A 22,382-nucleotide genomic window follows, 5' to 3' on the forward strand; every position below is an offset into this window, starting at 1 on the left:
TATACAGGCACTCCTCCAGCACTATACCCTCTCTCCAGCAAACATCAAATAACCTCTCCAGCCATTCCACCATCACTGTACCTCCTTTTATTAGACATTCTACATGGCATCCATCCAGACCAGGTACCTTACCTGCTTTCATCATCTTAACAACTGCCTTCACTTCATCCTTACTTATTTCTCCTCCATTTTCCTCACCCATCACGGTTATTTTCTTAGCACTTCCCACTGTAGCTATCTTTCCCTCTCTACCTCCTTCACATTTAGCAACTCTGTAAAATACTCTGCCCATTTTCTGCTAACTGCCTTCTCTTCCATTATCATCTCTCCATCTGCATCTTTTACCTTTTCTTCTCTACTTGATTTGCCTCCTCTTCTTCTCTTAATTTCTTTCCAAAACATCTTTTTATTACTTTCAAAATTTTCTGTCATACTCTTACCCCATTTCACATCTGCTCTCCCCTTTGCCTCCTTTACCTTGTGCTTTACTTCTCTTTTCTTTCCTTTGTACCTCTCATATGACTCCCTTGTCCTATTTTATATCCAATCTGTGAAAGCTCACTTCTTCTCTTCTACAACTGGTAGAAAGATGAGAGTAGTGCTCAGAGAAAAATATTCAGATTGGAAAGAGGTGGTCAGTGGAGTACCGCAAGGATCTGTGCTGGCACCAATAATGTTTGCTATCTATATGAATGACATGGACGAGGACGTGAACTGCTACATGAGCTTCTTTGCCGATGACGCCAAACTGCTAAGGAAAATAGAAACTGATGAGGACTGTGAAGCACTGCAAGAAGACCTAAATAGGGTATGGAACTGGAGTCAGAAATGGGAAGTGGACTTTAATACTAAGAAGTGTAGCATAATGGAGTTTGCAAAAAGCAAAAACAGAATATCAGGAAAATATACAATTGGAACCAAAGAAGTAAAGAAAGTAAGATCCGAAAAAGATTTGGGAGTAATTATCACGAACAACTTGTCCTATGATATACAGATTAACAAAATTGTCGGGGAGACTTACAACTTGCTAAGATCAATAAAAGTGGCGTTTACATACTTGGACGAAGACATGATAAAAAAGATATTGGTTACATTGATAAGGCCTAGATTAGAGTATGCGGCGACATTGTGGTCCCCCAGTACCAAAAAGAATATAAAGAAAATAGAAAGAATCCAAAGAGCAGCTACAAAAATGGCACCTGCACTTGCAAACCTATCATACGAGGAGAGATTGGCTAAACTGGAGTTACCGACACTGGAGCAAAGAAAAGAGAGAGGTGACCTATTGACCATCTACAGAATCATGAGAGGCACAGAGGTACTCGATAGAGAGAACTTACTTAACTGGGACAAAAGAAACACAAGAGGACATGGAAAGAAAATCAAAAAACATAGCTATAGAAGAGAACTGAAGAAAAACAGTTTTCCTCATAGAGTTTTGGACACTTGGAACAAATTGGACAATGAAATAGTATGCGCAAAAACCATTCATGAGTTTAAAAACAAACTAGACACTGCAAGATACAAAGGCGGGACATCACGAGCATAGCTCCCCTTCCCGCAAAATACAACTAGGTAAATAGGTAAATACAACCTTCTTTGTTTCCTCATCCCACCATTCACTGCCCTTCCTTCTATTTCCTCCTGTCCTTTTTGTTCCACACACCATCTTTGCACACTTTGTGACTCCCTCCTTGAACCATCCCCATTCCTCCTCCACTCCTAGCTCTACTCTGTTCTTCACTCCCTCCCTCTCCTCTCTCAGCTTCTTCTTATACTCCTTCTCCTTTTCCTTTAAAGAGTTCACTCTAAGCACCTCCCTACCTTTTGTCCTTTTCCTCTTTCTCCATCTATCCTCCACTCTCAACTTACCTTCCACCAAAAAATGATCTGATATTCCCCCACCCTCTCCCCTTAGCACATGTACATCCTTAACTCTTCCTATTATACTCCTATCTACCACTACATAGTCCATTAACACTCTACCACCCTTCCATCCACTCTCTCCCATGTGTACTTATGCTTGACTTTCTTCCGAAACACTGTATTTGCTATCATCAACTCTCTTTCTAGACACATCTCCACCATCAACTCTCCACTATGATTCTTTCCTGGAACTCCACATTTCCCAACCACTTCGTCAATTGGTTCATTTCCTACCCTAGCATTAAGGTCTCCCAATACTACTACATTGACGTTTCTCCCTAATCTCTCCATGAACTCATTTAAATCTATCCAAAAAGCCTCCCTTTCTTCTACACTCTTCTTACTACCAGGCCCATATGCACTTACAAAAACCCACATCTCTTTTCCCAGTTTCACATTCATCCACATTATCCTTGAGGAAACCTCCTTCCACTCCACTACACATTTACCTATCTCTTCACTTACTAGTACAGCCACCCCTTCTCTCCCTCTTTTCACTCCTGAATGCCTCCCAATTACACTCCCAAACTCACACTCGCACTCGGCCTTCCCTCTCAACTTAGTTTCACTCAAACCCAACACATCCATCTTTCTTCACACAAACATACTACCTATCTCTTCCCTTTTACTCTCATCTGTACCACATCCACGCACATTAAGAGACCCAAACCTTAGGGTGCTGGTTGGAAAACTCCTAGACCCTCTTATGCCTTTACTTTTTTAGGAATGTCCCCTGTGGGGCTACGGGGAGAAGGATGCCTGGTCCAACTCTCCCCATCCCATTTTTCTCCCCTCTTACAATCCAAGTGGAAATACTTGGTGGCAGTATTCTTTTCCCCCCACCACAGAGTAGGTAAAACAAGGAAATGAAATTCAGAGAAATGGTACAGGACAGAAACAAGGGGTTGGGGAACACATAACAGAGGGACAGTAGCAGTAATGAAAGTTACATCATTTCTCTGTGAGCAGAGCCTTCCTCTATCACAGACAAAATGATGTGTGGCTCTGGTCTGTAGGGGCTCCCCATATAGACCCTAAAGTATCAACTGCATGCTACTTTGCCATAACAACATGCAGCCAATACCCCAGACGCGTAAAGTGATATTTTGTTCTTCACTGACATCACATCCTAAAGTGATATTTTGTCCTCCACTGACATTACATCTTACCATGATATTATGTCCACCAATGACATTATATCTTATCATGATATTTTGACCTTCATTGACATTACATCCTACCATTATATCTTGTCCTCCACTGACATTGTATCCTAAAGTTATATTTTGTCCTACACTGACATATTGCTCTACATTAATGCTTTGCCCTACTCTGTTACCCCATTATACTCTATTTCTCCCTCCCTTTAAGCTTCTACCCCAAAAAAGAAACTAGTTCATTACAAACTCCCACAATGAGGTTTGTAAGAACATCTTTGCCTCTGTGATTTATGGTGGATCCCATCAGAAACATACAGGTCATATTGCCTGGAAAAGAGACACCAAGGATGAAGAAAGTGGTATTCCAGCTGTATGCACAATTGTTATATTCTCTCATTGGTCCCTATGGCTCTACTGTTCTTACAAGAGCCAATGTAGATCCTCAGAAGGATCCCACAGACTACATGGCCCCAAACAAAGCTGTCAACACAATCATCCATTCATACAATCTCCTCTTTGCATCCAATCCCAGATGCTTATTTCTCATGACACTTTTTTATCCCCTAAGACATTTACAAGCTTCTCTCAATCTACAAATTACCTCTTCCTCCACTCCTCTCTTTCTTGCCACATGGAACCCCAAATACCTAAAGCCATCCATTTTCTCCAGCCTCTCTCCTTGTACATCTCACCACTTTCCCAAACTCCATCACTAACTTCATTTATCCCCCTTCTGACCTTGCCACAAGTGCAGTGTCGTTAACAAACAACAACTAGTTCATCTCCCACTTTTCTCCATTTTCTTTAATAATCTCCAGCTCTCTTAACCACTTCCATACGGTGCCGCACACGTAGGCGTCATGAGGAGCAAGTGGGTACGTGATGATGCTGATGTCGGCCTTTTGATTATATTTATTGTAGTCGTACCTATGTAACTTCATTCTCTCTAAACTGGCTTCATCATATTTTATATGGTTATCAAAATTCACGGGTGAAAGAGAACGAACATTTGAGCACTGACTTTAATTTTTATAATGCTATTATTATGACGCAACATCGCACATCGAGCACCTAATGCTGCCAGACGTGCGATGTGCCCCGGAGTGAAGAGGTTAAATAAGCTGCCCATCTTCCCTTTACCACCTACTCTTCTGTTATCATCTCTTCATCTGCACCTTTTACATTTTCTTCTCTACTTGATTCACCTCTCCTTATTCTCTTAATTTCCTTCCAAAACATATTTTTATTACTTTAAAAAATTTCTGTCATACTCCTTTCCATTTTACATCTCTAATTTTTTACTCTTTTTGTTTTGCTTCTCTTCATTTTTCTTTATACCTCTCATATGTTTCTCTTGTTCTACTTTGCAACCAGTCCATGAATGCTCATTTCTCTTCTACAACCTTCTTCACTTCATCATCCCACCACTTACTACCTTTCCTTCTATTCCCTTCAATTGTCCTTCTTCCACATGCTATCTTTGCACACCTTGTGCAATCTAGATTAATCTGGATAGGCCTAGTATTTGTATTTAAATGTGCCTTTATTATATGGATGGGCAGCTACAGATGAAACTAACCAAGAAGATAATTTTGTGATACCTAGGTCTGATGAATAAGTCTATCACCCACACAAGAACACATACCAACAACTGGAGTAGAGCCACTCCATAAAGTCCAGTTAAAATCATCGTCCACCCCATCAATTCCTTGTGAGAACCAGCCTGTTTCTGAGTCCTCCTCAAAGTTGATAAAGCTATATTCCATGCAGCGTCCAGGATCCTCATCTTCACCTTCTCCACAGTCATCTTGTGCATCGCATATGCTAGATTCATTGACACAAATCTAAAAAGGAAGTGAGAATATACATTAGTGGTGAAAAAAAATATATACCAGTATCAATGATTACCATTATGTATATATAGGTTCATACAGATGAGTCTTTAATCCCTAAATAACAGTTTCCCTCAATTCATAAAAAATTAACTGATAATAGGCAGAAAATCGATAAATCAATCAAATGCTGCCTTGAGTTTCCAAAAGTGGAAAACCCACAGCCCAACAGTGGCCGGCAACAGTCCTCAGAACCTCCAACAGATCTCTTTCCAAAGAAATTTTGGATTGTTTTCTGTGTTGTATCAGTGTGGGACGGTTTCTATGTCACCAGCCCAGAGTAATAGGGAGAGGAGAGCAGTTGTTGGTTGTCAGCTCTCCATGTGTGAAAAAGTGTAAGAAATACAGCTGAAGTTGACAGAGAAAGATCTAGGGCCCAGTCAAGTGACAGCCCTTTAGGGCTGCACCTCCTGATGGTGAGAGTTGACAGATTTGAAAAATGGGCAGGTTTGCTATCCATCATGCAGGACCACCACATACAGGATCTGTCACTGCTTCTAATTGGTAAGAAAAATATGCATACATGATTGTTGTTGTCTATGAACTAATGTACTAAATTTGTTCTCAAACTAAATTCTATCCTAAAATACTTACATTTGTAATGGTACATTTGATTTCTCCCGCTCTACAGTTTCCATCCACAGGGTAAGGGAAGGCACATGTGCGAAAATAGGCTTCATCGATGGCAAAGCTTCCAGAATAAATATCTGAAGGTTCTTTGTAAAGGTCAAGCTGGAATGGCATGCGTTGTCGACCAAGTTGCACAACACCATAACTCCAAATTCCTTCATTTTCTGCTGTCAAGTATTCAGTAAAGAAAGTGAGGTTCCCAATGTAATTATCTGAGAAGTATAACCTTAGAACAATCTTAGATCCAATGGTACCCTTGATATAGAACCAGTATTCATAACTACAGGTTGGGGCTGAATTCTGAAACATGGGCGTTCTAGCTTCAGCCTTTTGGTTCACCACATTAGGATCTTTCTTGTGTAGGAATAGGAAATGACCTCGAGCATCTCCAAATGACTGATCAGTATTAGGACCATTTTCAAATGTTCCATATTCACTACTGTTAGCTTTCACAACATCCCAGTCTAAGTAATCTACATTTACTTCCTTCCATCCACAACTTGGATCAACCTCACTTTCAAAGGAACACTCCTCTGGACATTGAAGTTCATCACTCTCATCACTGCAGTCAGGTTGAAAATCACATTTTTTTGTAGCAGGGATACATTCCTTATTGACACACTCAAACTCATCTTCATTGCAGTTGGTTGGTTTCATTGTTGTAGTTATGGGTGAATGTATTGGTGTGCAGTTATCTGTAAAAGACAAGTCATCAACTGCTATATCACCAATGCCTTCTAGACCCACTTGTCCTTCAATACGGATCTTGAAGTATCGAGTAAAATCAACTTTAATATTAGCTCGCACCCAGCCATATTCTACATTACCATGTGTCTGGAATAGCTCACTGATTTTCTTATTACTTCTTGATGATATCTCAATAGCTGTTACAGTGAGTGTTGTTGATGAATTTGCCTGAACTATGTACCACATTCGGAAATGACAACCATCATCTGATGTTGGCATATATCCTGGTCCAGATAAACTTGCCTTCATTCCCTGCTGATCTTTTAAGCTTTCTAGATACAAGAACATTCCACTGTTATTGTTATATGTATGATCAAAATCAGGACCAACACCTTCTACACCTTCATTGCCAGACTTTCTTATCCATTCAAGATCATCTGTTTTTTCTTGCTCCCACCTGCACAGGTCTGTTTCAAAGTTGCACCTGTCAGGATAGGGGCCACATATGGTTGGTAATTCATCTGAATAATCTCCACAGTCATCACTGAAGTCACACAACTTGTCCTTTGTTACACAGGCTCCATTGCGGCAGGAGTACTCATCAACTTTACATACATTTGGGACTGGTACAGAACAGTTAAAGAAATGAACATCATCAATCATGATATCTCCTACATATTCAAATAGGTTGGCAATGAAATGTAAGCTCCATCCTGCTTCCTGTTCACCTAAGATTATTCTTTCTTCAACCCATATTCCATTTGAATTTTTGGCTTGCCATATAGTATGTGCATGACCCCAAGAGTTAACTAATTGCAGATATAGGTCAATTAGACTACTGTCACCATCTTTGGAATACATAAATTTCATAAAGCAAGAAGCTGCTGTAGCTCCAAGACTTACACTTCTTAAAGTGGCTGTATCTGAGAGACCTCCGATGTTCTCCTCAACTTTCATGACTTTGCCATTCTTGCTCTTAACTTCTTCCCAACCCCAGAAGTATTTTCCAATACTAACATCCTTCCAACCACATTCACTGTCATCAAAATTACAATCAGCACATATTAACTCATCTCCATGGTCATAGCAGTCAGACTTGAAGTCACACACATTCTCCTGTGGTATACATTTACCATCTTGACATACAAAAGCTCCACATGGGGAATCTGTTGTTGTACTTGTTGGCAGAGTTATATTGGGAAGGCCCACATTTGAATGGACACATGCTGCTGTAAATGAAACATCATCTATGGCAACCACAGACCGCTGGTTTTCATAATTCTTGGTTGCAGCTTCAATGATGAACTGTACTGGCTTATTTAAAATGTCATGAGGAGCAATGTAGATTTCTGCTCGTTCCCAGTAAGCCCCAACAGGTCCAGATATTTTCCATTGTTCTTCCAAAGGTCCATTGAGACTGTCTCGAGTGTAAACGCCAATATAATCCACTGCACTGCCATATGAAAAGTAGAAAAAGCGCAATTGACAAGGCTGTTCCATATGTGTGTTCCATTTCATGATGGGGCTGGCAAGGCGAGCAACTGTTGCATTAGGTTGATTTGTTTTGCTATCGATATGGATGAAAGACCCAGCAGGTGTATTGAGTGTATGGTCCCGGGGTGGAAAAGTGCCTGTGATGCCTGGATTGTCAAGTACCCAGACAGTACCTCCCTCCTCCATCCAGTCACAGATGGAGCCATCTTCAAAGTTACATCTACCATAGAAGTGCAAACAGTCTCCATACTTGGGCTCTTCATCAGAGAAATCTCCACAGTCATCTTCAAAGTCACACTGAGCAAAGGGTGAGATGCATGCTCCATTCTTACATCTAAAATTGCTGGCACACTCCTCTTGCTCAGATGGTAAAAAGCATTGATCAAAAGAAATATCATCAACTGCAATGTAACCTTGTACATCCAAATTTCGAATGCCTTGGAATGCCAGTAAGAATTCTTTGCGTATCCTTCCTACATAGGCAAGGCCAAAGACCCACTCCTCATTCTTGCTTCCAGTTTCACTGAAGATAGGAACAGACCAATCATCTACTTGGGCTACCAGAGTAAGAGATCCAGTATCATCTGAGCCAGCATCATTTGGAAAACCAAAGAGAATATACCAAAAGGTTATGCGACAAGTTCCAGCAGAGTTTCGAAGCACAGGACTAGAGAGTGTTGCATAAATTTCCTCCCTTTCAGAAAAATGTAGAGGGGCCACAGCCATGTATCCACCTTCAGGAGAAAGTGTACTGTGGTCAATGGGAGGTCCATTACTGTTGTTTTGCAATCCATGCATTAACTCCCAATTCAGGTCAACACTAGTCATTGCATTTTTCCACCGACATCCTTCTTCACCTTCAAAAGTGCAGTTATATCCACAGAAATTTTCATCTTGACCCATTGGACAATCCAAGACAAAGTTACAAACCATATCTTCAGTCACACATATGCTACCTCCACAGGTGGTGACACATGTAGGTACAGTGGAGTTATCACACTCCCCGTCCTTGAGAAGGATATCATCCAAGGCAATCACTCCCTCTTTACCCTTATCAGAGGTGGCTGTGAATTTTAACCTGTGATAATAATTTTTATCCTGAATAGATGTATCTACTGGAACCTGAACATATGTCCAGTCACCAAAGGTATTTCCAGCAACAGCCCAAATGATTTTGTCATCCATTGTGTTCACATTGTATGCATAAAGTGTAAGATTATGTTGAGCTTGGCCATGGAGATGGTACCAGAAGGCTAGACATCCTACTCTAGGATCAAGAAGCTGAGAGTAAAGGCTGGCTGTGAATACTTTGCCTTGATTTACTCTACTATACATATCAGCATACACAAAACCTCCATATCGAGATGCAAGAGTAACATCTACTGAGGGTGCAAATTCATTTTGTATATTTTCAACAGTATCTTTCACCCAATCAAAATCATCATCAACATCATTATACCACATGCAAAGATCTTCTTCAAAACTGCACATGTCCATTGGTTCACATGAAGTACGTGGTTTGATATCATCTATTCCTATGGGATTTGTTGTATCAGCAATGCCTTCAAATCCAACAGCATATGTGAAACTACTGTCTATAGGTACACGGTATAGGAACCAGTCTTTCTTGCCCTGTCTACCACTGATGGTATATACAAGTTCCAGGTCCTCTTCACCCAACACTCGCTTATATATATTTAGTACTTTTGTGTCTGAGACTTGGGTAGGTGGGTGGTCAGTAAAGACCCAAAATTCAATGCACTTGTATTTGGGATGTAATTCATTGGTAAACAAAAGAGCACGTCCACCTCCATTAGTACGTAAGTAATGACCACCTGGGGCTTGCAAAGAATGATCCCTGGAGATCTGGCGACCAAACTCTGCATCAACTATTGCTTCAGCAAGGGCCCAGTCAACATCATCTTCTTCTGACTGTTCATATCCACAAAATCCTTCCTCAAAATCACATTCATTTATAACATGGCAATAACCAAAATCAACTGTGATATCATCAATAGCAATATCTCCCCTGCCCTCTGCAAGTGGTATGGCTTGGATAACCAACATATATTGCCCAGTTTCAATGACATGAACATGGCCATGAGTCCAGAAGCTTCCCTGGTCATGACTTCGCTGCCAGAGATTATCACCCATAATACCATCTCTTTGAACTTTGACAGCTAGTGTTCCAACATCTGAACCATGCATATGATACCAGAAGGAAAGGCACACTCCATCTTTATCAATATCAACTGGTTGGCTCACCAAATTTACACGTCTCACATCTGCAAGAACATTATCAGTTCCAACATATAAATAGTGTCCTTCGGTAGAAAGTGTTGTGTGATCTGTATTGGGTCCTGTCTCCAATGAGTTGGTAGGTCCATGCCAATACACCCAGTCCTTTAAATCATTCTTCCCTTGTGTCCATGTGCACAGTGTTTGAATTTTATCCTCAAAATCACAGTCATAAATTGTGGGCAGATGGGTTGGTGTTGGTGTAGTAACAATAGGTGAAAGTGTAGGGGAATTACAGTCAGTTGAAAAAACTATATCATCGATGGCAACGGAGTTGTAATCTGATGAAGTGATGTCTTTCTCTACATCCAGTTCAATGTGGATCTGGTAACTCTCATATGATATTTCGAGCTGCAATACAAGTTCCTCCCAGAGGGTAACAAGTGTAGAGTTATAAATTTCTTTCAGCAACTCGCTGCTGTCCTGGATAAGCCAGATTCTCAAGGTTGCTTTGGAAATGTTTTGCATAGAATACCACATGGTCATGCATGACTTGTTTTGTGGCACATCACCAGAATATAATTTAGCTGAATCACCTTTTTTCCTGTTCTGTAGTTTTGCAATTAAGTAATGTCCCTTCTCATATTGAAGAGTGTGGTCTACAAGAGGCCCAAGATTTTCTGATGCTTCTGCATATATCCAGTCAAAGGTGTCATTTACTGTGGCATCCTTCCATCCACATCTGTCAAATTCAAATGTGCAGGTGTAAGGGTCAGGGCACTGGTCAGGTATGAGCTCAATATCATCAATTGCTATCACTGTATTGTTATTGCTGCCTGTTGTAGCCCCAATTCTTATGTGATACCGTGGCAAATCAGGTATTGTGACCAGTGTTCGGCTCCATTCCCTGTATGTATTCTCAGACATTGACCATAACTCAGTCAAACCAGACACCAGGCTCTCATCAACTACTGATACTGAAATAGTGCCTGAATCATCCCCTAACATGTGGACCCAGAACCGGAGGCATTGCATTCCAACTGTTTTATATGATTTAGAGTGAAGGGCTCCATAAATACCTCCACTATTACTTTTTGGATTGAGGTAAGCAAAATATCCTGAGTTGGTATTTGTTGAATGGTCCACTTGTGGGAATATTGAGTTCTGCTTGCCATAGCCACGAGCCCAATCCAGCGTATCATCTTTATTCTGCTCCCAGGTACAAAAGTCTTTTTCAAAGTCACAAAATGAATTTTCTACATGTGAGGTCATTTTGATATCATCAATAGCTATGATTCCTGCACCTCTCTTTAAATATGTAACTGTTATATTAATCTTAAAGTCATCATTAGGATCCAGTCTTTTCTCAAAGTAGAACCATCGATCTTCCTTGGAACCTTGCTCTTCAAAGATTGTACTTTCAACTGATGTTGTCAATTCGGTTACAAATATCTCCAGTTTGCCAACACTTTCTCCATACATGTAATACCAAAGTGTGAATATATTGATATAATCAGGTTTAGATTGAACTGAGCTCATTAAATTTGCTTTGCTGCCAGGGCATCCATTATCATTGTCAAAATTAACATAGATGAAGTGTCCATGGCCTACTGGATGAACCAGAGGAATAGTGTATGAATTCCACCAGGTTAAAGGATTAGACGACTCTTGCTTCCACAAGCAGAAACCGTCATGATTTTCAGGGTTGTCAAAGTTACAGTCCAATCCATACCATAAATCAGGACAGTTAAAGAAGTCAATATCATCCACAGCCAAAGTAGAATTAGATTCTCCCCATTCTTCCTCTTCATCAAAGACAGGTGTTGCTTCAAGTGAGAAGAAAGAACCTCTTGGGATAGAACCTAGAGAGACCAAAACTTCCTGCCATTCCCCTCCAATTTGACTATTGTACGTCATATTGTACAATAAACCAGTTTCCATTACTTCGGTGGTCTTGTACATAGCAAAGTAGACATTCATTGGGTGTCTGACATAGAGCCAGAAATGCATCTCACAATAACTGCCTGTGGTGTGCTGAAGTTTTGGGCTTTTAAGTACAGCTGTCTTGCCATGTATACCCTCATAGCCTTCCAAATAAATGTAATGACCATCACCTGATTGTTGGTCATGATCTGTAAGAGGGTGGCTGAAGGGTGTGTGTGCATTGGCTACAAGACGTCTCCAGTGGAATGATCCTTCACTTTCCTCCTTCCAGTGGCAAAGCCCATCCTCGAAGTTGCAAGGACCACAGTTTTCTTCATCCTTTCCATTACTACAATGTGAGTAGAAATCACAAACTTTTCTGGAGGAGATACACTCACTGTTAACACCACAATAGAATTCTTCAGGTTTGCAGGGGTCCACAGGTGGTGCTGGAGTGGTGCCATCAGGAAGGGTTGCATTTAGGTCAATAACACAGGCCTTGGTGAAGGATAAGTCATCAATGGCAATGTCCACATACTCATCATGTGTAGTTATCCCTTCAATAACAAACTGAAAAGGATCTTTGGTAGCAGCAGGGATTATAATGCGCTCCCAGTACTGTCCTTGATTCCCAAATCGACTGAAGGCTAGATTCATGTTGCCATATTTCTGGAAACGAAGGTATATATTAAGCGAGTCAATGTTCTTGCCATACATGTAGTAGTGGAAGCGTAATTTGCATTCTAGTGCTTCAGTAGGCTTGATAACTGGGCTTAGTAACCATGCCCGAGTTTTCTTGAGACGGCTGATTTCTATGTGGTTATCAGTTGTGTTAGGTTCTTTATTTCTTGTGGTCAGTGCTGTGACATAAAGGTAGTGTCCTCTGGGGAGACGAGTAGTGTGGTCAGTGGGAGGCCCTGTCATAAAGGTGTTGGTCCCTACAGGAGTCTGTCCTGATTCTCTTCTCCACTCTGCCAATCAAGAAAAAAGATTACAATATATACACAAATCATGCCAGTGACACATACCAAATTAATTGTATGTATCTTTCAAGATTAAAACAAGAACTGGCATCTCACTCAATAATTTTATTTCTCATTCCCAATAGTAAACAAAATTTAATCAATTTAACTCTCCCCACCCTCCCCACTTATTCAGCAACATTAGATTGCTCTCAAACATCAAGTCACGGGTACATAAATGCATGTCCACACTTAATGCCATAAGTTTTTGTCAGTAAAATTTTTACATGACCCACCAATATCATCTTGCTCCTCTTCCTCAACCCAATAGCATGGCTGATCATCCTCAAAGGTGCAAATGGGATCAAAATCATCACATATCTCCTCATCACTCAAGTCCCCACAGTCATTGGTGCCATCACAGAGAGTATCACTTGGGATACATAGTCCTGCATCACAAAAAAAAAAATAAATAAATAAAATGATAAAATAAATAAACAAATGAAAATAAAATAAAATAATCATATAATATATATATATATATATATATATATATATATATATATATATATATATATATATATATATATATATATATATATATATAGATATATGTATATATATATGTTGAGACATTCTGACAGGTTGATGTAAGCGGAATAGGAAACACAGACTAAGACTCCTGTGTTTCCTATTCCGCGTATATATATATGTATATATATGTATGTATATGTATATATTTGTATGTATATGTATGTATATATATGTATATATATATATATATATATATATGTATATATATATATATGTCATGATGATTCATGATGTGTCACAATATGACACAAAGATATGCAAGTGTAATGCAGTAGCTTATGTAAGTTGTGTTAGGTAAAGTTAGTCCACGTATCCCTGCAAGAGTTATATAACATTGTAACTGCCCTTACTAGCTATTATTAGAAATTACGTAAAAGGTGACATCATATTGAACTCATTTATTGAACTCTGGAGGTTTAATTTCATTAAAGTAATAAATTATGTATATTTAAATTATTGGATAAAATCTGAATAATTAATCATTTTAATGATCAATTGCTACTGATAATTTGTAGTCTATTGAAAAATCTAAATATTTGAAATAAATACCGAAAATTCTGGTCGGTGAAAAAGTCAACAATGATCGAGTTATATATAGATATTGCTTACTGCTAGCTGCCAGCTTCATTTAAATCTCTGATACTGTGGAGTTAAGATGCTGAGAATTTGTGTCAACTAAAAGTAAATAATATAAGATTACTGAAAATCAATTTCGGAGGAACATTTACTCCCAACTGTAAAGAGAAACCTCTCTTTAAAAACAAAAGAGGATTACATCACATTTAAAATAACAGTTGGATAAACTCAATAAGGCGAAAGAGAGTAAGTACATACTCGGCTGAGTTAAAACCAGTCTCTCGAAAAGTCTTCGCCTTTTCAATAAATTACATCTAAATATCAAGAAGAAGGTAAGATTGAGCTTTCTCATTTTGAATTAGTCTAACTAAAGTAAGAAATAGTTTGTTTGTTTGGATGAGGAAAACAGATCCTTTTCCAATACTATCTTATGGTGCCAATACATAAAATTATGTTGGATTTGATCACTAAAAGGCTATCTTAAGCTGGATAATGAGAAATAGGACTATAAAATTAGGTAACTTATGATAAATGATTAGTTACAGGAAAACTGCTGCAGAGTACACAGGAGGATTACACAAATGGATCAATTTCCAGTGAAAGGTCAAGGGTTAATACAACTATGGCATAGGGACGTAGTGTCATCACAAATTCCACTTAGTTCTTAGCAAGATTCATATAGATAGCAAATGATAAATTGTAAACCTTCTTCACTCAAAAATAAAGAAGTGGATGGATTGTGTGAAGTCAGGTAAATAGGAATGTAGACTAGCCCTATAGATATAGCAAAATGGCACCTGCCATTGGTACTTGTATATGTGTCCCACACATAAAAAGAGGGTTGTGTGCTATGTCACCACATTCATGCCCTTGTTCAAACCCCTCATATCTTGTAGGTTCATTCCGTATGTATTTTACATTATGTAAGTAAAGTAGTTATATTTTGCATTTCACTTTTATTCCATATCTGGTGTAAGAAAGAAAATCTCCCAGCTAAAGGCATAAAGCACACTGGCAATTGGACTGATAGAACTGATCGAATTGTGACTAGGTTTGATACAGCAAATCAAAAACAACACTCCAGATCGTGACATATATATATGTACGTATTTATACATACATATATATATATATATATATATATACACAGCAATTTGGATTCAGACAAGGACGATCATGCATCACCAATTTAATATGTTTCTATTCAGGGCTAATAGATATAATACAAGAAAGAGATGGATGGGCTGATTGTGCATTTATAGACCTAAAAAAGGCTTTTGACAAAGTACCACACAAGAAGTTGCTTATGAAATTAGAAACCAAAGGAGGAATACAGGGCAAACTGCTTAAATGGATGGAAGACTTTTTGCAAGAAAGAAAAATGAGAGTAGTGATAAGAGACAAACACTCAAACTGGGATGAAGTAATAAGTGGTGTTCCACAAGGAACAGTTTTGGCCCCAATCATGTTTGCTATATATATTAATGATATGGATGAAGAAATTGAAAGTTATATGAGCTTCTTTGCAGATGATGCAAAACTATTAAAAAAAGTGAACACAGAAGAAGATTGTGAATCACTACAGAGTGATCTAAATAAAGTCTGGGAATGGAGTAGGAAGTGGGAGATGGAGTTCAATACTAAAAAGTGTAGTATAATGGAATTTGGAAAAAGCAAAAACAGAATAACAGGATCATATAAATTGGGAGAAGAAAGTATAAAAAAAGTTGAAAATGAGAAGGACCTGGGAGTCATTGTTATGAATAGGTCACCTGAGAAACAAATAGATAAGATTTTTGGTGAAACTCATAATCTAATAAGAACAATCAAGGTGGCATTTACATACCTGGATGAAGAAATGGTGAAGAAAATACCAATCACTCTAATAAGACCAAGATTGGAATATGCAGCAACAATGTGGTCACCAAGTACAAAAAAGTGTATAAAAAAACTTGAAAGAATACAAAGAGCAATTACAAAATTGGCACCAACACTCTCAAAACTATCATATGAAGAGAGACTAGCAAAACTTGAGCTACAGACACTAGAGAAAAGAAGAGAGAGAGGAGATTTGATAGCTATTTACAGAATCATGAAAGGCATAGAAATTATTGATAGAGAGGATCTAATAACATGGGATGATAGAAATACAAGAGGACATGGAAAGAAAATCAAGAAAGACAGCTATAGAAGAGATCTGAAAAAGAATAGCTTTCTTCACTGAGTAGTAGACAGTTGGAACAATTTAGATGAGAAAGTAGTGTGTGCAAAAACAATACATGAATTAAAAAATAGTTTAGATAAAATGAGATACAAAGACGGGACCCCACGAGCATAGCTCCCCTTCCCGTAAAATACAACTAGGTAAATACAACTAGGTAAATACACACACATATATATATATATATATATATATATGTGTGTGTGTGTATTTACCTATTTACCTTGTTAGCCACATACCAAACATCTCACATTTGTTGCAACAAATTCTTTACAGTATGCTACAGAGTGAAAGATATTATTTAGCTGACCTGTTCTGGAGCATTTGACTTCTGTGTCAAGGCATTCTAGAGAAGAGCTTGGGAGGGCACAGCCTTCAAATGTGATATCATCCAAAGTCAGGTCACTTAGTCCTCCTGTCGTTGTGCCCTCAATTTCAATTGTAAACTCACCAATGTGGTCTGTAGACAGAAGAATAGTGTCTTAAATGATTGTAAACCAATTATTCAGGTATCTTTTTTACATGTAATACCTTTAAATATTACCACTACTGTGTCAATGTGTCACAATGTTTAGGAAGCAAGTCAAGTATAAGTACACATGGGAGAGGGTGGTGGATGTGTGGTAAATGGGGCTTTCATGGACTACTGGTAATCAGGAGAAGAGTAGGAAGAGTTTTGGATGTACATGTCATCCAGGGAGAGCCAAGATAAGAGGGAGGGAAGGGGGTGGATGGGAGTGGAGTATGTTGGGGATGGAATGGGTGGAAGTAGATTTTATGCCTTTGTTTTTGGCTACCCCCCTTGTAAGGAAAAAAAAAACTTTGGTATATGTATGTTCTTAGGGGAGAGAGTGGGGGAATATCAGATAAATTTTTGGTGGAAGTTAAGTTGAGAGTGGAGGATAAATGAAGAAAGAGGAACAGGACAGAAGGTAGGGAGGTGATTAGAGTAATTTGCTTAAATGAGAAGAAAAGGAGGAGTACAAGAGGAAGCTGAGAGAGGGGTGGGAGGGAGTGAAGGATTGAATAGAACTAGGAGTGAAGGAGGAATGGGGATGTTTCAAGGAGGGAGTTACAAGGTGTGCAAAGATAGTGTGTGGAAAAAGGAGGATGGGAGGAAATAGATGGAAGGGTAGTGAGTGGTGGGATGATGAAGCAAAGAAGGTTGAAGAAGAGAGGAATCAAGCATTCACAGATTGGTTGCAGAATAGGAAGAAACATATGAGAGATATAAAGAAAAAAGAAAAGTAAAACATAAGATACAAACATATATATACCAAAGGCTTTTCCCCCTTACAAGGGAGGTAGCCAAAAAAACAAAGGCATAAAAACCATTCCCACCCATTCCATCCTTAATACACTCTACTCCCCTCCACCCTCTACCCTCCCTCTTATCTTGGCACCTCCTGGATGATGGGTCATCCCTGCATCTTGTCCACTCCCCTGGGTCAGAAGCAGTGTCGCAAGACACAGCACATCCACTGCAAGGCCACTTCATTAAATTGGCGACCCCCCACCCCCTCTCCATCCCCTCCTGCAGAAAAGGAGAAGACAGGGAGAAATCCCTTCAGGCTGCGTCAAATTTTTCTCACACATACTACCTCACCCCCCCATTTCCCCCACCCATTCCACCTCAAGCATCACAACAATCATCCACATACAACCATTCTCCATTCACCCCTGCCTTCTGTCCTCTTCCATCCTTCCTCAATAGACATTCCCCTCTTCCCCAAAGCCCCTTTCACCCCATCCATCCATCTCATCCTAGGTCACCCCCTCATGTTCACTCCCTCCACATCTGCCTTCCATACCTCTTTTACTAGTCTTTCTTCACTCATTCTTTCCATGTGTCCAAACCATCCTAATACTCTTTCAACCACCCTATCTCCCAACTCCCTTACCACCCCTGTTTTACTCCTCACCTCCTCATTTCTCACTCTATCCAGCCTAGTGAACCCCATCATACTTCTCAGACACCTCATCTCAAACACATTCAAACTCCTTCTCTCTTCCTCTCTTATGTTACATGTTACTGCCCCATACAGTGCTGTTGGCACAATTACTCCTTCATACAGTCTCCTCTTAGCATCCATTCCCAAATGTCTATTCCTCATTACACTTTTTAATCCACTAAAGCATTTACTCGCTTTTCTCAATCTACATTCTACCTCCTCTCCACCCTGCCACATTTGCACCCAAGTATCTAAAACTATGCACTTCCTCCAGTCTCTCTCCTTTAATGCTCACTTCCAATCTGCTGCCACTTTCACCCCTTGTACATTTCATCATCTTACTTTTACCCACATTTATCTTCAACTTTCTTCTTTCACACACTCTCCCAAACATAAGATAAAAGAGGTAAAAAGGAGAGCAGATGTGAAATGAGGGAAGAGTTTGATAGAAAATTTTGAAAGTAATAAGGCACCTGGGTCAGATGGGTGTAATACAGTGTCTAAAAAAGGGAGGTACAGTGATGGTGGACTGGTTGGTGAGGTTGTTTAATGTTTGTCTAATAGACTGAAGGAATGCCTGTATAGTTCTGCTTCACAAAGGAAAAGGAGACAAGTGTGAGTGTTGTAGTTTCAGAGGGATCAGTTTTTTAAGTGTAATTGGGAAGGGTTATGGAAGGGTTTTGATTAAGATGACTGGGAGAGGAACGGAGGGAGTAGTTGGTGAGGAAGTGTGAGTTTAGAAAAGGTGGGGGTTGTGTGGATCAGATTTTTGTGGTAGGGTAGATGTGTGAGAAAGCTTTGGGAAAGGGTAAGGATTTTTTTTGGGCCTTTGTGGATTTGGAAAGGGTTTATGACAAGGTAGACTGGATGGCATTGTGGCAGGTTTTGCAGATGTGTGGGATGGAGGAAAGCTGTTGAGACCAGTTAGCAGTTTTTGTGAGAATAGTAGAACCTGCATTGGAATTAGAAATTGAGAGAAAAAATGAATTTGAGATGGAGGTGGGACTTCACCAGGGATGTGTCATGTTGCCATGGCTGTTTGGTGTGTACATGAATAGGGTGGTGCAGGAGGTGAACGCAAGGGTGATGGGCAGGGGATTAGAGATGGTTTGGGGGTGTGGAGAAAAATGGGAGATGACCCAGTTGTTATTTTGCTGGTGATGCTGTGCTTGTGGCAGGGTCATAAGAGGGATTGAGGAAGTTGGTGACAGAGTTTGGGAGGGTGTGCAAGGGGAGGAAGTTGAAGATAGATGTGGGTGAAGGTAAAGTGATAGGATGTCCAAGGGAAGAGATTTGGAAGTAAGTCTTAAAGGAAAGAGCCAGGAGGAAGTGGAGTGCATGTGATGGGAAAGGGAGGAGTACAGGTGAAGGTACAATGTAGAGTGAAAATAGCAAGTAAATGCCTTGGGGGGATTAAAAAGTGTAATGAGAAATAGACATTTGGGAATGGATACTAAGAGGAAATTGTATGAAGGGGTGATTGTGCCAGCAGCTGTATGGGGCAGAAATATGGAATATATGCGAGGAAGTGAGGAAGAGTTTAAATGTTTTTGAGATAACCTGCAATGAATGAGACTTTAAGTTCCACACCAACCAAAAGACTCATCTATTTTATATTCCCACCTTGCAAATAAACTGTTGCTTGTTTCCAGTGGTCCGGACTTTCACTGTTGACATAGAACACATCTGCCTTCATGCCGCTGTGGACAACCCTCACAGTGACTAATGTATAAATACCCTCTAAAATTGTCATAGACTCACGGTACCTGTAATGTGGGGTATAGGGAACAAATTCATCAGACTTGGAAGAATAAACCTGTTTTCTTGACATTCTATTGGTCAAGACTGTTTTTAGAGAGGATATTTTGCTTATCTTTCAACATGTATGCAGTCTTCATGAAATGCTAGAAATAACACAACCTACCAGAAACTCATGGTACAACTAATATGTGCATTATGATGTCGTGAACTTGTAAGAAGAGCCGAACCAGGGATATCACTTGGATTAGTTGCCACATACAAGTAATGGCCTTTGTCAGTGCCTAATGTGTGATCAAAAACAGGTTCATTCTCATAATCACTCGTTAGGTTTTGTCCAATTGCCCATATGTGGTCCTTGGTGGTATCTGCATTCCAACCACACAGTCCTGAATATCAAAGAAAAAGAAAAAGAAAAAAAAAATTGAAAGAAAAATTAATTATTGAATCAATCCACTGAACTACACATTTATTGTTGAATAAATAATATATGTCAAAGTTCCCATCATTCTTCATTAACAATTTCTATGTTGTTACCAACCTAATTCCATGTTACACTCTCCACAGAACATCTCATCTTCTTTGTTGAGACAATCAGGAACAAAGTCACAAATACGTTCAAATGGAATAACAGTATCCTCACAGATGATACCATCTGAGCTGGTGCACTTTCCACGTGATGTCCATGTGTCATCTATAGCAATGTCACCCTTACTGCCTTTGCCTACTGTGCCAACCACCCTGATCTTGAAGTCTTCAACTGATTCAATAGTTGCTTGTCCCTGTAGAGTGAGATTTAGTAATTCACCAATAATAACCAGCATTTCTATCCCTGGGGACAATATTGATGTTATAGAGGTGGCAAAGGAGAGATTTAAGGATGGTGGTGGTTATGAGGGATGATTAAAGATAGAAATGATCAATATCTTTTAGTGGAAATTAGTCTCCAATCATAAAAAAAAGCTGCAAAACTCTGGTCCACAGGGAAGTCACTGAAGTCAAGGGTGCTGACAGGTGGATGCACAAGATGCGAGAGCAGTATTTGTGACCTACTGACCCACAATGGGTCCCCCACAGTGTACTTCTATAATAGGAAACATCCTTGGCATTGTCAAGAAAGTGCCTGGGCCAATTTGAAATAAGCCAACACCCAAGACAGGACTCTTTTTTATTTACTTATCTATTTATCTATTTATCTAATGTCACTCTGATAATTATGAAGCAACATAATAGATTCTGGCATAGTTTAAACACAAGCTACTTACCAATTTCCAGCCAAGCCCTTGGTCACCCTCCTGCTGGAAGATTGTCTTCCATTCCTTGCCAAGTCCAGTGTACACAGCCAGAGCTGCAACAAATGTGGTCAAGATACTGTAATATTCATAAAAATAATAACTGTTTGTACATTATAGTGTAGGAATGTGAACAGTTTGTGTTTGGACACTATTCAGTGATCTACTGATCAGGAAAGCAGCCATCCATTCAAAACAATGGTGTAACTTATTAATGAAGAGCTCAAACTGCCATAGCCAATGCAACATATCTTAAGTACAAAGATAACCCTTTATCCATGAGGAGTCAAGATAAGAGGGAAACAAGGATGGTGGATGGGAGTGGAATGGGTGGGAGTGGATGCATGCCTTTGACTTGGCTATCTCCCTTATAATAATAATCATTATCATTATTATTATTATTATTATTATTATTATTATTATTATTATTATTATTATTATTATCATTATCAATTATTATTATTATCATTATTATCATTATTATCATTATCATTATTATCATTATTATCATTATTATCATTATTATTATTATCATTATTATTATTATTAATAATAATAATAATAATAATAATTATAATAATAATAATAAATGAGTGGAATGGGTGGGAGTGGATGCATGCCTTTGACTTGGCTATCTCCCTTATAATAATAATAATAAATAATAATAATAATAATAATAATAATAATAATAATAATAATAATAAAAATAATGATGATGATGATGATGATGATGATGACGATGATGATGATGATGACAATGACGATGATGATGAAGATGATGATAATGCCCCCACTCCCTAAGATGTCTGGCCAAGCAGTCCTGTCTTCTGAGGAATGCCATGGTAGGAATAGGGTTTCCCCATAAATCCCTTACATTGTGTATGCTGTGTTGTTGGCATGCATAATTGTTTACAATGCAGTTTTCTATAATGTGTAATAGCATGGGGTGAAGTGTTACATCCTGAACAGATATCCATGATGCGTTCATCCATCCACCAATGGTAATTTTGAAGGGCTGGATGGTGGCTCCACCACAGCCTAGCCAGGTGTACTCTGTCCTATCTGGGGAAGAGAGGA

General features: G+C 39.1%; 1 protein-coding gene across 1 annotated transcript in view; it reads right to left on the reverse strand.

Annotated features, from left to right (window-relative positions):
• LOC143018552 (MAM and LDL-receptor class A domain-containing protein 2-like) overlaps window positions 1–22,382 on the reverse strand; it is a 388,685-nt gene that overhangs the window by 67,220 nt on the left and 299,083 nt on the right. Inside the window, exons 134-141 of the mRNA XM_076174014.1 lie at window positions 21,279–21,361; window positions 20,555–20,795; window positions 20,180–20,402; window positions 19,879–20,021; window positions 16,614–16,763; window positions 13,209–13,361; window positions 5,573–12,921; window positions 4,732–4,930 (exon numbers count right to left, since the gene is read on the reverse strand). Of these exons, the coding sequence (XP_076030129.1) occupies window positions 4,732–4,930; window positions 5,573–12,921; window positions 13,209–13,361; window positions 16,614–16,763; window positions 19,879–20,021; window positions 20,180–20,402; window positions 20,555–20,795; window positions 21,279–21,361 (8,541 nt within the window). The remainder of the gene's footprint in view (window positions 1–4,731; window positions 4,931–5,572; window positions 12,922–13,208; window positions 13,362–16,613; window positions 16,764–19,878; window positions 20,022–20,179; window positions 20,403–20,554; window positions 20,796–21,278; window positions 21,362–22,382) is intronic.

This window comes from Oratosquilla oratoria, chromosome 35, assembly GCF_046742065.1.
Source record: "Oratosquilla oratoria isolate Oo_2021 chromosome 35, ASM4674206v1, whole genome shotgun sequence".
NCBI classification, from domain to species: domain Eukaryota; kingdom Metazoa; phylum Arthropoda; class Malacostraca; order Stomatopoda; family Squillidae; genus Oratosquilla; species Oratosquilla oratoria.